Consider the following 15,107-nt stretch of genomic DNA (forward strand, 5'->3'; position numbering starts at 1 on the left):
CTTTCCTTCCACACACCCCCTTCTTAAGTCTCTCGCTCCTTGGGTGGGAGCTCAGAAAACATTCTTCTGAGGCCACAGAGCGTCCTTTCTCAAAGGAAGCTGAGAGCAAGAGGTGTCTCCCTAGCAGCCCTCCTTATATACTGTCAGGGCTCCAATCCCCATCCAGTCCTCTTCCCGCCCAGGGATTGGATCCAAGACCTGGTTAGACCCATGCTAAGCTACAGAAGAAAGCCCTATACCTACTTCCTAGAGGCACAACACAAGAGGAGATGGTAGTAAAGGGGAGAGTGGTGTGTGGAGACCCTCTGGGGGATGCTGGGACAAAGGCAAGCCATAGGAAAGAAGGGAAGGGACAACATCATTGCTACAGAGATGTGAATCAAGTCCCAGAGCACAGTAGCCTTTTTCAATCCTGTTCTTGAGCATTTCCTGGGGAACAACCACTAGACACCAGGTCTCATGGATCCCATCTCGCCCCCAATACTGGCTGTCCAGGACTCTTTCAACTATCTAACAGCCACGGCTGCAACTGAAACCCCTGTGTGATGTGTTCCTAGATGACGGAAATCCAGATAATTTTTAAAAAACACTGGAGTCAACCAATATTTTCTTCACCTTTGCTGCCTACCCTGGAAACTGGATCTTGGATATTATCTTTTCCAGGGATTGTTAGCCTGGGTTCCATGTATCCCATAGATTTCCAGGGGTCTGAGAACTTGGATGGGAAAAAAAAATCACATCTTTATTTTCATTAATCTCTAACTGAAACTGAACATTCACTTCAATTATTTAAAAATATTACTCTGAGGAAGGGTCCATGGGCTTCACCAGCCTTCCAAAAGATTCTTTGACAAAAATATGCTTAGGATCTAGTCCAACTTACCCATTTCACAGATGAAGAAATTGAGAAGCAGAGGATTCAATGACTTGACTAATACTTCCCAGGGAGTAAGTGATGGAACCCAGATTTTACCTGATTCCGGACTGAGTTGTCTTTTCTACTCTAGTGTGATTCCCTTTAGGGTCAGCTCCAAAGAAAGGGTCCACATGTACGAAAAGGGTGTGGGGGAGGGGTACAGGGGAGAGACAAGAGTAGAGTCTTGATATGTCAATGTCATCTCTTGCTCTATGGGAATTCTGAGGAGTTCTTGGCAATCCTATCTGCTGACCCCAGGGAAAGCCAGGGATCGGTTCAAATGAAGAAGGCTTTCCTTAGCCCATCCCCCTCTAAATGTCCTTCTATTACCCTAACGACCCAGTGATCCACAAAGAGCAGCTCCCAAATCAGGACAAACAGCACCAGGGCTTGCAGGCCCCCCACCTGGTTGTCATGGAAACGGATTCTCATGTGCTCAGAAGGGTAACCTTAGGAACTTCCTCCCTTCCCCTAACAGAGGCCAACACCTCGATTCCATCTCCGTCTCATCATCTCAATTAGAATAGCCCAAACCCCATTTCTTCTTCTCTCTAGACCCCAGAGCACCCCTCCCCCTGCCTTTGATCAGACTCAATCAGGCCATGGGGCTGGGCCAGGGCTGGAGCCCTGCTGGCTAGCGGCTCAGCAGAGAGGCTGGGGCCATGAGGGCACTTGGACCCTCCCCTTTGGGAGTACAAAGCAAGGGGGGGAGGTGAAGCTGTGCCAGGGGAATGTTTCCGCAGATTAGGGCTGGCAGGGGTGCCGAGAGCAGGGGCAGCAGTGGAAGGAACAGGCCTGCAGGAGGGAGCAAAACTACAGGCCAAGTGGGAGGGAGGGGAACAACCCAGGGGAGCTGGGGGCAGCCCAAGGACAAGAGGCCCTTCTCCCTCCCTGTCCCAAGAATCAGGCCTCACTCAGGTTCTGCTCTCATTGTCCTTGCTCCCTCCCAGGGCTGCTCTCGCCTCCTAGCAACCCTCCCCATTTTGGGGGTCCCCAGAGCCAGGCCTTTGTTTCCCCAATAAGTGACCAGAGGCAGAGCCCTCATCAGCAGGAACTGAGCTGCTGGGTACTGATCACTTTATTTCATCTCTGTTAGTTTGGCTCGTTTCATATTTGGGTTCCTCCCAGCACAAGGGGGAGAGGGAGAGGGAAAGGGAGGGAGAGAGAGGGAAACAAGAGAGGGAGGAAAGTCCAGGAGAGGGCCAGAAACTGGGAATCCTAGAGTCAGAACCACAGAGGCAAGGATAAGGGATAAGCAATAATGTCTGCCGTTGAAAATCTTCACTAGGGAAAAAAAATGTCTGAGCAGGGGGCCCCTGGGCCTGAAAGACAGCAATAGGACCTGGGAGAGGCATACTCCATGGTGGTGGGGGATGAGCAAGGGAGCTTCTTGCTTTGAGGTTAGGAGATCTTGGGGATCAGGCTCAAGCTGCCTATATTCAGCCCCTTCCCCATCACTGAACCCCTGCTTATGAACAAATCTGGAGTTGAGGCAGGAAGGCCTGCATGAATTAGTTCAAAATTTTCCTGGAAAATTATGAGCATTTGCCACTCTCCACTCTCACCCAGACGCTGACCACTTTGGAGGAGGGCTTAGCATCTCCCAGGGCAGACAGTTGGAGGGAGTCACCATCCCCTCACAGCTCATGTCCAGCAGAATGAGGTTTGGGAACCTTCTCAATATCTGCATTCTGGATTAATTCAAACATGAACATCACCTGGGTCTCATAGGCTTGGATGGAGATCCTCTCATTTAAACCATGGAAACTGGGAAAGAAACAGCGGGAGAGGGGTCATATTACTATAGCATCTGCTCTCACCTAAGCATCAATAAAAAAAAAAAAAAAGCCCCTTTGAGGCTACAGGTTCTGGTCCCTGCAGGAGCAAGAGACAGACCAGGAAAGAACTCTCTCTTAAAGAGTTCAGCTCAGTATACATGAGATCATGACCCCTTCTCAATGATTCCATGCCTAGATCTTTCTTTTAAATCTTAAGTTAATATAAGACATGTTCATTTGTACTATTAAAGCTTTCCATCAAGGGAAACATTTCATAGTTACTTATCAATATTTATTTGTTTGTTTGTTTGTTTTTTGCAGGGCAATGAGGGTTAAGTGACTTGCCCAGGGTCACACAGCTAGTGTCAAGTGCCTGAGGCCGAATTTGAACTCAGGTCCTCCTGAATCCAGGGCCGGTGCTTTATCCATTGTGCCACCTAGCTGCCCCACTTATCAATATTTATTGAAAACTATTTACAATTTGTACTATTTAACCAATTATAGAACAATCACATAAACAATCCTAGTGTCCAATCCTTCGCAAATAGTCAAATCACTATCACTGGGTTATCAAATTTTCAAGCATGAACAGTATAAAGTCATCCATACTAAGATGAGCCACTTTAGTAATGAACCCCCAAAGGTGGGTAAGTGTAAGAAGCCAGAAGAGAAATAGTTTTTAACATTCATCCTGTCCTAGATTTCAGAAGTAATCCTACTACAGAACACCAAGGTAACCCTTGCTGCCCTGTCTCCCCTCTCTGCAGTTTGCTCTACTTGGAGAAGACTCTGCATTTCTTAGGAACTAGATATATCCACCCTCAAAACCTCTCTCCTCCTTCCAGAGATCTCAAGCCTTGAGGAAAATAGTTTTACAGAAAGCCCCGGGGAGATCTGTTTTAGACAAATATTCAAATGAATTTGCATGATCTGAGTATACATTGACTGATGGGAGGAGACATGCCAGAGGTGTGCAGGGAATGGGGGACAGGGGGAATCTGTCATCCTGGGATTAATTTTCTGAGGAACCTATAGGTAATTCACTGAGAGTTGACACTCATCCTGATTCTTGGGACAGAGAAGAAGGGCCTCTTGTCAACAATTCATAGTATATTTTCTCCTAAGAGCTCAAAGCATTTCTCTCTCTTTGATCTCACGTTCAAGTCCCAGTGAAGTGGGAAAGAACAGAGATACTCCCCATTTTGGTGATATAGAGACTGAGATGCAGAGAGTTTATATAATCTAGCTCTTAGTGGATTAAAACCAAGATTAATATTAGATTTCAAGGGTTTTGCTTGTCGGGCCCTTTCTACTCAACTATACTCTTTTTTTTTTTTTTTTTGGTGGGGCAATGAGGGTTAAGTGACTTGCCTAGGGTCACACAGCTAGTAAGGTTAAGTGCCAGAGTCTGGATTTGAACTCAGGCCCTCTTGGATCCAGGGCTGGTGCTTTATCCATTGCACCACCTAGCTGCCCCCTATACTCTTACAATAAGTGAGATGCCTTATGAATACAAGGACCTGTTTTTATTCATTTTAAAATTCCCTATAGTGATTAACACATAGAAAGATCATGAATTCTTTGTAAAACGATTTGCCTTTCTGAGTATTGCTGACCTTAGGGGATCATAGGTTTAGATCTGGAAGGAGTGACTTACCTAAAGTGACTAATCTGTGATTTAAATCCAGGTCTTCTTCCTCCAAAAAAATCCAGAACATTTTTTACTTTCCCATGGTACTCAATAAGTGTTTGCTAAATGAATTCATCACTAAATGATTTCCTTTCCAAGATAATTTAGGTGTCAATGCTAGAAAATGCAGGAACAGGGGGAGACCCTTGCACGGAGGGCAGTTAGCTGGGTTTATCCAGGTTTCCAGTTTTCCTTGATATAAACTTAGGCACTTCTATTTCATAATTGGGCTTGGGAGGTCATCATCCCCTTGCCTTATCTTGCTCTACTCACCTCTTGAAGTCCTGAGGATCGAGAGAGATAGGGTTAAATCGATAGAGGCCGGTGGAGATGTTAGCATAGTGTCGGACGTCAGTATTGCCGACACAAATTCCTAGAGGGAGAGAGACAAAAGGAACTGCAGTCAGGGCAGGGACCCACCATAGGGCTATGCCTGGAAATTGTTAGGAACCTTTGTCAGGGCCAGATTCCTTAGCTACTCTCCCATCCCCCTCTCCACATTTCTCTCTTGCAATTTCTCTCCAAATAGGGGACCATGAATTTGTTTATATATATATGTGTGTGTATGTATATGTGTCTATGTATATATATACATATAAGTAGCATACATGCATATGTGAATATATGTAGATATACACATACATATTTATAGAAATATGTATTTATGAGAAAGATTTCAACATAATTGGTTTCCTTTGTAATCCTCTGTATTTTATGTTAGTCATTTAGAAATATTATTTTGTACTTAGTTATTTTCAGCAATGCAGTCATCCAAGACAACTCTGAGGGACTTATAAAAAATGCAATCCATCTCCAGAGAAAGAACTGATGGTATCTGAATACAGATTGAAGCACAATTTTTTTAGTTTCCTTTTCTAAAGTTTTTTTTGTCTGTTGTCTTTCGTAACTTGACTAATGTGGAAATATTTTGCATGACTACACATGTATAACTTACAGTGAATTGCTTGAGTTCTTAAGATGGGTTTGGGAGGGAGGGAGGAAGAGAATTTGGAACACAAAGTTTTTAAAATCAATGTTAAAATTTGTTTTTACTTGTAATTTGGGAAAAAATAAAATTCTAAATAAATGGGGAAAAAACCCCCAAACAAAACAAAACAAAAAAGAAATATTATTTTGAGAAAGGGTCCCTAGGTGTCACCAGCTTGTCAAAAGGATCCATTACACCAAGAAAAGGTTAAAGACTCCGACTTGAGCCAAAGTGAACAACTTGCTGTCCTTTGTACCACTTTTCCCCTTCCTCCCCCTTCCCTCTTCCCCCTTTATCCTACATTTCAACCTTGAACCTTTGCTCTTCCCCATGTTGACTGTGCCCTTAGTAATTCCTCAGTTACTGAATTCTTTCACATCCTTTAGAACTAACTCAGATAGCACCTTCATAAGAAAGTCTATTCTTATCCCCTAGGAGGTAATGACCTTTTTTTCTCACAACTCACCTTGTTTACATCTCTCCCCCCATCCCCAGTCAATAATATTGTATTTTCCCCCAGTTGTGCGTAAAAACAATTTTTAACATTCCTTTAAAAAAAGTAAGTTCTAAATTCTCTCCCTTCCCTCCCTTTCCCCTCCCTTTCATGGTAAGTAATTAGATACAGGTTATACAATCACATCTCTCTTATGCACTTATTATGCAACATTTAAAAATTATGGTTCTTTCCAACTACTAGACTATAAGCTCCATGAGGGAAGGGACTTTGTCTTATGTAAACTTTGTTTCTCTTTCTGGGCTAGGCATGGTTCTCTGTATGTTGTAGCTATTTAAGAAATGTTTTGCCAAAGAGAACTGCAGATTTTCCTTAAGATCATTAAAGTAAGATGCTAGCTGGCAAAGTGAATAGAGTACTGGACCTGGAGTTGGGAAGATCTGAGTTCAAATTCAGCCTCAGATACTTATTAACTGTATGACCCTGGGGAAGTCACTTAACCTCTGTCTACCTCAGTTTCCTTATCTGTAAAATGTGGATAATAATAGCACCTCCTCCCAGGGTTGTTGTGAAGATCAAACTTGTAAAGCACTTTGCAAACCTTAAAGTTTTATATATAAACTTAAAAAAAACCCTTTAAAGTTATGTAAACATTTTTACAAAGTAATGAGCATAGTGTCCTATTCCTCAATCCCAACTCTACATTCTCATTCCTAGTCACAGCTGTTGGGGAAAAGCTAAATAGGCATCATTCTCCCTAAATGTTGGGGCAGGGGAGGGGAAGAAAGGAGGGTTGACAACCACTGGAATATCTCAGATTTAGGACAGATCCACGTGCCACCTCAGCTGCAGTAGTATGTGCAGACTTCTCCTCAACAATCTCTCATCCGACAACTCTTTTTGAAGACCACTATTGCAGAGTTGCAAAACTGACCCAGAAAGAGTACAGTGGTCACATTCCTGGTGGTCTTATTCTTAGCATCCCCTTGGAGAGGAAGCCCAGCTCAAATGTGACTTCCTCCTTGAAACCTTCCCTCATTCCCATTGGTCACATCACATGCACTACATTCTGTATTATACAATGTCGTATTTTAATAAGTTTTTGTGCTGGGCCTGGGATTTCATTAGCATAGAGAACTCTCAGTGAGGACACTCTCTTTGTCAAGGCAGATTTTCACATCTTCATAAAAGGTCTCGGAGAGTTGCTTGGGGTAAGGAGAGGGTAAGTAACTTGCCAGGCTAGTGAAGTGAACCAAATGTGGCAGTGGTGAGACTCACCCTAGGTTTTCCTGACTCTGAAGCCTGCTCTCAATCCACTACACTGCATGTAGTTAAAACGCTTTGAAGTTTTCCAAGAGTTTGTCGTATCATAATAATCCAGTAAGATGAATACTATAAATATTCTTATCCTCATTTTTCAGATAAGGAAACCAAGGCCCAGAGAGTTTGAAGTAAGTTGCCCATGGTTACATAAGTAGTGTCAGATGTGAGATTTCCAAATACCCTCTACTATATATACACATACAAATATCCATATCCATATATGTGCATATATTTTCTATTAGAATTCTCTGTAGGGGCAGCTAGGTGGTGCAGTGGATAAAGCACCGGCCCTGGATTCAGGAGGATAAAGCACTGGCCCTGTACTCAGGAGGACCTGAGTTCAAATCCGGCCTCAGACACTTGACACTTACTAGCTGTGTGACCCCGGGCAAGTCACTTAACCTGCCATTGCCCCACAAAAAAAAAAGAATTCTCTGCATTTGTGTCTTCCTCTACTAGTCTTCAAGCTTCCATGGTGACAGAGAGCAGATCTCAGCTAAAGTTTGTCCTTTTCCTATCACCAAGCACAGAGCTCTGTATACATTCAATTTCAATCACTTTGTGATTCAAGTGTCTTTGCTAAGAGTCAAAGGAGGAGGAAGATGGAAACCTAGATGGGAATGGTCTAGGTTTGGGGGTTTGGTCAATGTAAATGAGATAGGTTAGGGAGCCTTCTGCCTGGCTAGAGAATTTCAAACCGAGCTGTTACCCTTGGGGGCACTGAGGCTCGGGCTGGGAAAGGACTGCTCCTTTATGAGAGCAAAACCAGTTCTTCCCCTTCTCTCCCACCCAGAATGGCTGGTGGGATTTATTGTTTCTATCTCTTTCCTGTTTGCTTTCTTCCTTCCACTCTGATAGGAGGAAACATTTATAGTTGAAAGATCCAGCTGGGCCAGGGGAGGAAGGGAGGAAGGCAGCCAGCTGTTTCCAGGCACGAACAGCTGGAGTGAGGGGGAGGGGAAAGGGAAGTTAGATAGGAAACCATTCCTGGCCACCTTTTCAAGTGGTCAGCCCTCATGAAGTCATTACCTGGGATGACGACAGTGACCTCTGGGAAGACGTCTTTGATGGTATGTCTGAGAAGCTGGTAGCCAAAGGCTTCATCATCATAGGGGCTGATGGGGAGAGGGTTAAAGGCAGTGAGCACTTGATACTGGACTCGGTCATCAGCCACAATATTCCGGATAATCTGTAGCACCTTTTGAAGGAAACATAATAAAATTAGGACTCCCTCCCAAGCACCCTGGAAGCTAAACAGTACTGGTCTTTTAGCTTCTTATTCAATCAATAACCATTTATTTTAACATTCATTTTTTTTTGTTTTTTCAGGGCAATGGGGGTTAAGTGACTTGCCCGGGGTCACACAGCTAGTGAGTGTCTGAGACTGGGTTTGAACTCAGATCCTCCTGAATCCAAGGCTGGTGCTTTATCCACTGCGCCACCTAGCTGCCCCCAACCATTTATTTTAAAAAATGATGAAGTGCCAACTCTGTACCAGGCACTTTCCTAAGCCCTGGTCCTGAGAGGTAGGTACCAAAGATCAACAGGGATTCCATTTCTGTGCATAACTCAGCAGGTCTGCTAGGTGGTAGGCACTGTGCTAAGGGATGGGGATACAGAGAGGCAAAAGACAGCTCCTTCCCTTAAGGTACTCCCAGTTTAATAATGGAGGAGACAACATGCAGACAGCTATGTGCAAACAAGATATAGACAGGATCACTTGGAGGCAGGCTCAGAAGGAAGGCACCAGCATTAAGGAGGACTGAAGTGGAAAGGCTTCTTGTAGAAGGTAGGATTTGAATTGGCACTTGAAGGACACGAGGAAAACCAGGAGGCTGAGGTAAGGAGGGAGAGAATCCCAGGTATGGGAGGGCAGCCAGTGAAAATACTCAAAATAGCACCAGCTGAGTAGGTTCAGGGGATGGAAAAATGATTAGGTTCTTATGGGTCACAACTTCAGCAAGAAGGGCTAGAACTTGATGGATTTAAGTGAGATGTAAGAAATAACTCCCTCAGGGGCAGCTAGATGGCGCAGTGGTAAAGCACTGGCCCTGGATTCAGGAGGACCTGAGTTCAAATCCAGCCTCAGACACTTGACATTTACTAGCTGTGTGACCCTGGGCAAGTCACTTAACCCTCATTGCCCTGCCAAAAAAAAAAAAAAAAAAAGAAGAAATAACTCCCTCATATAGCTACCACTAGGAGTAAGACCAAGGCAGATGAGTGGATCATGTTCCACTCCCGTGCTTTCATTGCCACAGGAAAACAAGGGAATGGGAACCGAAGGATCTTAGAGACCCCTGCTTCTCTGAACTGGAGGGATGGTGGTGGCAGTGGTGGTGTCTCACCTTGAGGAAGGGGGGTGGACATGACGAACTCTGAAGGACCTGTCCAGTTCATAGGTGTCTCACACTAGTGATTAAAGGGTCACACAGTCCTATTTCCCCTCCTTGGGGACCCCTGCTTCCTGTTTGTAACCAGCTACATATAGAACCAGGAAAATGATCTCAGCAGCCAAGGCAGGGGCTGGGGGGGGCGGGGAGGGGGCTTACACTAAGCAGACTTTCTTTGCTTCCTCTCCCTGTAACCAGCAGAACTTGGTCTGGGGTTATCAGAACTTGTAGCCCAAGTCAGCCATACTCTAAGGTGAGTGTGATGAGAGAAAACAAACGAGAACTAGTTTCAGGGAATCCCTGAGAAATATTGGGGATTCCACTGGAACTATCTTGGGATGGACCAGGGAAATGGTTTGGGGTGATTAATATGATACTCATCCTTTCAGGGACTGTGCTGGGAAGGGCACACTGGGTATGACTGTGTTCCTGACATAAGCCTGTCTCTGAGAAGGGAGGACTTGCCGTACATCTGGGGGTCACTAGGATGGCGTGGATTCTCTCTAATGGGAAAGAATCTAAGAACATTACCCCATCAACCTCTTCCTGTAGAAGGCAGAACTGCTGTAGCTCTCCTAGATGGCAACACAGGAGCCATGTAACTTTGCAGTGGTCTCTAAATCCACTGTATACATGAATAATCTCCTTTTCCTGACCAGAGGACAAGGAGAACAGTAATGAACTGGGACTCAGGAGACTTGCATTCCAGACACCATTATTCCCTCCTCCCACTAACAGGCGTTGTGAGAATCAGGATGATGCTGTGGAAAAAGTCCCGGGTTTTAAGTCTGGGAACCTGAATATGAATATGGACTCTGCTATTGACTAGTTGTGTGGCCTTGGGTAAGACAGATTATCTATCCAAGCCTTAGTTTCCTCATCAGTTGTTGATGTTTGTCCTTTGTTCTCAAAGATGACCATGACATCAGGGTGATGTGATGACTTGAACTGCATTGGATTTAAGTGACGCAGGGCTGTGCCAAGTCACCCACCTCACTCTCTCCTCCAAAGCTATCTGGGTTCAGTGACAAGATATATGTTAGGATGACTGGAGATGGCCCTGGATGTTTAAGGCAATTGGGGTTAAGTGACTTGTCCAGGATCACACAGCTAGTAAGTGTCTCAGGTGAGATTTGAACTCAAGTCCTCCCAACTTCAGGGCCAGTGCTCTATGAATGCACCACCTAACAGCCCCCTCATCAGTAAAACAAGGAAGTTGGAAGAGATGGTTTTGGAGCTCCCTTTGATTTGCAAATCTATGAGCCTATGATGGATAGGCAAGTCATGTTTCATTTATGGGCCTTGGAAATCTGTAAAAGGGAGGGTTTAGAGAAGATGGTTCCTTAGGTCCTTTCCAGATCTGAATCTGAGATTCCATCCTATAAGTCCCTTGAAAGCAGGGATAACATCTTATAGAATCTTCAGAGTTGGGAGAGACCTTATAGGTCCTCTATCCCATTTCTCACCCCATGTAAGAATTTCCTCTACAAACAGCTGTGTCAAATTCAAGCTGGTAAATTCCTGAACATGATTAAAATGTAAGTGGGAGATTTTTAAACAAAATGAATCAAAGTAGGATACAACATAGATAGGGGCAGCTAGGTGGTGCAGTGGATAGAGCACCGGTCCTGGAATTAGGAGGAATTAGTGTTCAAATGAAGCCTCAGGTACTTACTAGCTGTGTAACTGAGCACTTAACCCCAACTGCCTCCAAAAAATTCAACATAGGTAATGTTAATTGTAGTTTTCTCAGTCAATATGAGGCCAGCATGGATGCAGACTCTATTTGAGTTTGACACTACTGTTCTATAATATCATCGACAGGTCATCTGGTCTTTGCCACTGTCTCAAAAGGTGGTACATTCCATTTTGGACTAGCTCTAATAGAAAACTCTTCCATATTTTGAGCGAAAGTCTGTTTCCTTGTAATCCCTACTTGTACCTTTTTTTACACACCTCACAGGATCCATAACACATAACAGGAGATGAACACAAAATGCTTGCTGAATGATCTTGTACAAGATGCTTCTCTTAGCCATAGTTTCCTTGTCTAGAAAATGAAGGGGCTTAAGATCTCCAAAATTCCTTCCTGCTTATAGACGCTATGAACAATCTAAGATAAGGCTGAAATGCAGGGATTCAGTATGATGAATAGTAATAGGGAGCTACTGTAGATTCTTGGGCAATCATGCTACAAATGTATAAGTTGATTCTAGCTATTGTGGATTTCCTTTGTTGCTACATTTATGTTGTTGTTTGTCCTTCATCTTTGAAGAGGACCAGTGACATCACAAATGATGTCTTGATTTGTGTGTTAATCAGATTTAAGTGAAGCAGAATTACACAAAGTTTTCAGCCTTACTTTCTTTCCCGGTATCATCAAAGTCCAGTGGCAGGACAAAAGTCAAGATGACTGGCAATGGCCCAGGATGCATCTCTGATGTCCGCCCAAGCTCTCAGCTCTCCACAGAGCCTGCTTCAGCTGCCTTCATGGCCATTGGAACAAACTGTTCTCAGTTGCCCATTCTGCCAGGAGGAATCTTCACAAAAATTTATATATAGTGCTCAAGATTTGTGAAGTGCTGCAGTTCTCTTATCACATTTAATCCTCATAACATTTTTGAGGCAGGTGTTATTTTTACTCCTCTTTTACAGATTAGAAAACTGAGGCTGAGAGAGGATAAAATATTTAGTAAATGTCTGGGGTGGGATTTGAACTCAGGTGTTTCTGATGCCAGGTCCAATGCCCTCTCCACTGTGTCACCTATCTGCCCAGTTTTGTACTGTCAATTCCCATACAGCTATTTAGGAGTGACCCATTCTATAGTGTTTTAGTGGTGGTGCTGGTACATGTAATGATGTGACTAATCAATGGGCTTCAGAATTGTCTGAGGGTTTTTTAGACAATGAGGGTGTTCCACAGATGCTTCCGTGTATATGTGTGTGTGTGTGCGTGCACGCGTGCATGTGCATGTGTGTGCTGGGGGGGGCATGGTGGTGAGGCAGAGCCTCACGTGACGATTCCAGAGAGTTTCATACACATGAGCTTAGGAAGGAAGGCCACTGTCACCTAGGCATGGAGAAGAGCCAAACCCAGGGAGATATTTCCATGGTCATGAGGGAAAGTCTCCAGCTGGGTGGAAAATATGCCCTTGGAAAGGGCTAGAATGATGCTGGGGTGGGAATGCTGGGATTTCCTGAGATAATGGCTACCCCTTAGGGAGAAGTCAGGAGACTGGGGTCCTAGCTCCAGCTAGACTGCTCTCTGGTGTGTGACTCTGGGCCAAAGGCTGAACCTGTTTCCCCATTTGTACAATGGGGAGAATTAGCTCCACTTTGTGGTGAGGCCAAAACAAATAAAACAAACAAAAACCAGATAAGAAGATGCTATAAGCTGTTAGTATATGAGTCCTTTCAAGGCAGCTCTTGTGGTTTTTTTCCTTTCTTTGTATCATCCACACTTAACACAGAGCCTCCCACATGGTAGGTAGGTGATATCTATATCATCGATATCGATATCTATGTCTATATATATATATATATATATATATATATATATGTGTGTGTGTGTGTTGTGTGTATAAATTTTTTGTGGGTGTCCAGATTTAGGAAGAAGGTTGCTGGAGATGGTCACTTGGAGTTAAAAACAACTCACAGTTGTACATAGTGAATTGTGGGTTACAGAACACTTCATGTTCTCCTCTCATTTGATTCTCTTTTTTTTCCCCAGGGCAATGAGGGTTATCTGAGGCTGGATTTGAACTCAGGTCCTCCTGAATACAGGACCAATGCCTTATCCACTGCACCACCTAGCTGCTCCCTCATTTGATTCTTACTACAACTCACCATAACATTGTCTCCATTTTACAGGTGAGATTAAGTGAATTTCCCAAATTTATAGCTAGTAAATGGCAAAGTCAGGACTCAGATTCTGGATTTTTGATCTCACGTACTCCTTGTATACCAGGCTGACTCAAGGATCATAGTTTTAGATCTGAAAGAGACCTCTGACATAATTTTACAGATGAGGAAAATGAAATCCCACAGACATGTGACTTGCCTAAGGTAGTATGAGTAGGAAGTAGCTGAAACAAGATTTGAAGACAGGTCCTCTGATTCCAAACTCAGGACACTTTACATTGGGAGGTGACGTCTCCCCTGATCCTCTGTGGTCCAAGGTGGGTCATTTTGTTTGATTTTGTGTTGTTTGGCTCGTTCCCTGATTTTACTGGCAGAGGGAGATGCTGATGAGAAGACTCCCTCTCCCAGTGGAGAATGGCGGCCGCTCCGAAATGTCCAGATTAAACCTTCCATCTATGTATATGTGTATGTGATACACACAGAACAGCGCAACACATGCATGTATATATCACAATGCACATGTGCATGCATGTAAGGTAACACATGTGGATATACAACACTATACAGGTGTGTGTTGCTCTTCAGTCATATTAGTTATGTTCGACTCTTCATGACCCCACTTGGGGTTTTCTTGGCAGAGATACTGAGGTGCTATGTCATTTACTTCTCTGGCTCATTTTACAGATGGGGAAACTGAGGCAAATAGGATTAAGTGCCTTGCCCATGGTCACACAGCTAGTGAATGACTGAGGCCAGATTTGAACTCAGGTCTTCCTGACTTCAGGCCCAGTGCTGTATACACTGCACCACACTATTATTTCTATTATTATGATAGTTATTATATAATAGCAGTTATTATATATAGGATATATACAACCTATGTAGTGATATGTGTACACTTATACATAATGGTTGTTATTATTACTATTAATTCTATTGTTACATAGCAGTTATATCTAATAGTAGTTAAATATATTGTGTATACAACTAACATGTAAACATGCACATATATATGACATACATACATTAGAAAAGGATTATACAGATTAACATTATACACATACACACATATGTATGTAGACACACATGTATGTGTATATATTTGTTGTTGTTCAGTTGCTCATGTCCAGTTCTTTGTGTGTATGCATACATACATACACACACACACGTACACACATATACAAATATATTTATTTACAGGTTGTCTCTCCCTCTAGACTGTATGCTTCTTGAGGGCAGGGGTTATTTTTGTCTTTCATTGTAGGCACTTAATAAATGCTTGTTAACTGCCATGGTTTTGGGGCACTGAGAGATTAAGTGCCCTGGCCAGGGTTACACAGCTACTTATATGACAGAAGCAAGACTTGAATCCAGGTCTTCCTGACTCCCTATCTACTGTGCTGTGCTGCTTCTCTATCCAGGTTAGTACATGGGCTTAAATACCTGAGGAGTTCTGTTTTGCTTTGGTTAAAAACAAACATTTTTGTGTGTATATCTAATTTTAAAACCTTTTCTAATATTGTGTTTAATTTTGTTTAGTCATTTCAGTCATGCCTGATTCCTTGTGACCCCATTCAGGGTTTTCTTGGCAAAGATACTGGAGTGATTTGCCATTTCTTCCTCTGGCTCCTTTTACAGTTGAAAAAACTGAGACAAACAGGGTTAAGTGAATTGCCCAGGTCCCATCCCTAGTGAGTGTCTGAG

At 43.4% G+C, this 15,107-nt stretch overlaps 1 protein-coding gene across 1 annotated transcript in view; it reads right to left on the minus strand.

Annotated features, from left to right (window-relative positions):
* Positions 1–203: 203 nt before the first annotated feature.
* The window catches only part of PM20D1 (peptidase M20 domain containing 1), a 49,373-nt gene continuing 34,469 nt past the window's right edge, over positions 204–15,107 (minus strand). The window contains exons 11-13 of the mRNA XM_043963705.1: positions 8,179–8,347; positions 4,658–4,757; positions 204–2,683 (exon numbers count right to left, since the gene is read on the minus strand). Coding sequence (XP_043819640.1) covers positions 2,554–2,683; positions 4,658–4,757; positions 8,179–8,347 — 399 coding nt within the window. The 3' untranslated portion in view covers positions 204–2,553. The remainder of the gene's footprint in view (positions 2,684–4,657; positions 4,758–8,178; positions 8,348–15,107) is intronic.

Source organism: Dromiciops gliroides, chromosome 4 (assembly GCF_019393635.1).
Source record: "Dromiciops gliroides isolate mDroGli1 chromosome 4, mDroGli1.pri, whole genome shotgun sequence".
Lineage (NCBI taxonomy): Eukaryota > Metazoa > Chordata > Mammalia > Microbiotheria > Microbiotheriidae > Dromiciops > Dromiciops gliroides.